The sequence below is a fragment of the Haemorhous mexicanus genome, chromosome 16, assembly GCF_027477595.1.
Source record: "Haemorhous mexicanus isolate bHaeMex1 chromosome 16, bHaeMex1.pri, whole genome shotgun sequence".
In the NCBI taxonomy this organism is placed as follows: domain Eukaryota; kingdom Metazoa; phylum Chordata; class Aves; order Passeriformes; family Fringillidae; genus Haemorhous; species Haemorhous mexicanus.
In genome coordinates this window covers 7,567,875-7,569,660 of record NC_082356.1, presented here as the reverse complement: position 1 = coordinate 7,569,660, position 1,786 = coordinate 7,567,875, and the positions used below count along the sequence as shown (strand labels likewise).

General features: G+C 54.1%; 1 protein-coding gene across 1 annotated transcript; it reads right to left on the bottom strand.

The window, feature by feature from the left end:
• Positions 1 to 360: 360 nt before the first annotated feature.
• On the bottom strand, positions 361 to 1,353 carry LOC132334763 (olfactory receptor 14A16-like). Its single transcript, XM_059860877.1, has one exon. The coding sequence runs from the start codon at positions 1,351 to 1,353 to the stop codon at positions 421 to 423; it is 933 nt and encodes a 310-aa protein (XP_059716860.1). The 3' UTR covers positions 361 to 420.
• Between the last annotated feature and the right edge of the window lie 433 nt (positions 1,354 to 1,786).

Below are 1,786 nucleotides of genomic sequence, written 5' to 3'. Positions count from 1 at the left end.
CTACTTCAACACCAGGGCCACCAGGGCAGCGGGGCAGGGCCACGGGAGCAGCACTGGCAACACCAAGTGCTGCTGCTGCTGGGCACAGCTGCTGTGCCAGCACTGATCTGCCCCCAGCTCTGCACACAGACATTGCTACTGCAGCTCCAGAGAAGGGAACAAAAGGGCATCTCTGCAGAAAACTTTGCTGGGAGATCCTTTAGTTCCATTAAAGCCACCGAGAGCACAGCCCCTCATTGACACAGTCTGTGGCCACAGGGAAGGTGGAGTAACACAAAATGAGAAATGGCACAAAGAGTAACATTTTTTTTTGGACCATATGAATAGCTAAACCAAAGAAAAAATACCACCACAACCTAATTACAAGAAGCTTGAAAGATTACTTTTATTACAAGTGATTTGCAGAAATTGGCCAGCAGTTTAATGTTTCTGAAACCATCCAGTCATCATTTTCCACAGTGAAGCCTTGAGCTCCTGGTTCCTCAGGCTGTACATGAGGGGGTTCAGGGCTGGAGGCACCACTGAGTACAGAACTGACAGGGCCAGATCCAGGGATGGAGAGGACATGGAGGAGGGCTTCAGGTAGGTAAATGTGCCAGTGCTGAGGAACAGAGAGACCACGGCCAGGTGAGGGAGGCAGGTGGAAAAGGCTTTGTGCTGTCCCTGCTCAGAGGGGATCCTCAGCACAGCCCTGAAGATCTGCACATAGGAGAAAACAATGAACGCAAAACAGCCAAGTCCTAAACAGGCACTGACTGCAATGAGCCCAAGTTCCCTGAGGCTGGATTGGGAGCAGGAGAGCTTGAGGATTGCAGGCACTTCACAGAAGAACTGGCCCAGGGCATTGCCATGGCACAGGGGCAGGGAAAATGTATTGGCTGTGTGCAGCAGTGAATAGAGAAAGGCACTGGCCCAGGCAGCTGCTGCCATGTGGGCACAAGCTCTGCTGCCCAGGAGGGTCCTGTGGTGCAGGGGTTTGCAGATGGACACGTAGCGGTCGTAGCACATGATGGTCAGGAGGGAAAACTCTGCTGAGATGAAGAACATAAAGAAAAAGAGCTGAGCAGCACATCCTGTGTAGGAGATGGTCCTGGTGTCCCAGAGGGAATTGTGCATGGCTTTGGGCACAGTGGTGCAGATGGAGCCCAGGTCGCTGAGGGCCAGGTTGAGCAGGAAGAAGAACATGGGCGTGTGCAGGTGGTGGCCGCAGGCTACGGCGCTGATGATGAGGCCGTTGCCCAGGAGGGCAGCCAGGGAGATGCCCAGCAAGAGGCAGAAGTGCAGGAGCTGCAGCTGCCGCGTGTCTGCCAAGGCCAGCAGGAGGAAGTGGCTGATGGAGCTGCTGTTGGACATTTGCTGTGGCTGCACTTGGGGTCCTGATCATGGAGAAAGGACAGTGACAAGTCAGGAGAGGCTGCTTTGAGCCAAACCTGGGCCATTCCCTGCAGACTGTCCTGCTGGGACTCACCCATCCTTGTTCCTGCTCTGGGAAAACCTTCACCCAGGTCCCTGCCTGAGCTCCAGTTGTTCTGGCTGAGTGTGCCAGGAGCAGCCAGGTATGTGTGTGGGGGCTCTTGAGGAGCCATCCCTGCCCCACTGCCCTGGGTTTGTGGCCATGTGGAAAAGGGACAAGGCTGGTATTCAGGATTTGTCAGGGGAATCACTCCTAATGCAGACAGGCTTGGTGGCATCTGCACTCCCATTTCTAAAGGGAGGAGTTGGTTTTAGGAATTGTTTTCCTACCAATATATCTTTCCTGGGGCTTTTTGAGGTCAGAAATCCCCAG

What these genes read in the sequence shown, in the direction of transcription:
- LOC132334763 (XM_059860877.1), bottom strand. Translation starts at nt 1,353, where the DNA reads ATGTCCAACAGCAGCTCCATCAGCCACTTCCTCCTGCTGGCCTTGGCA.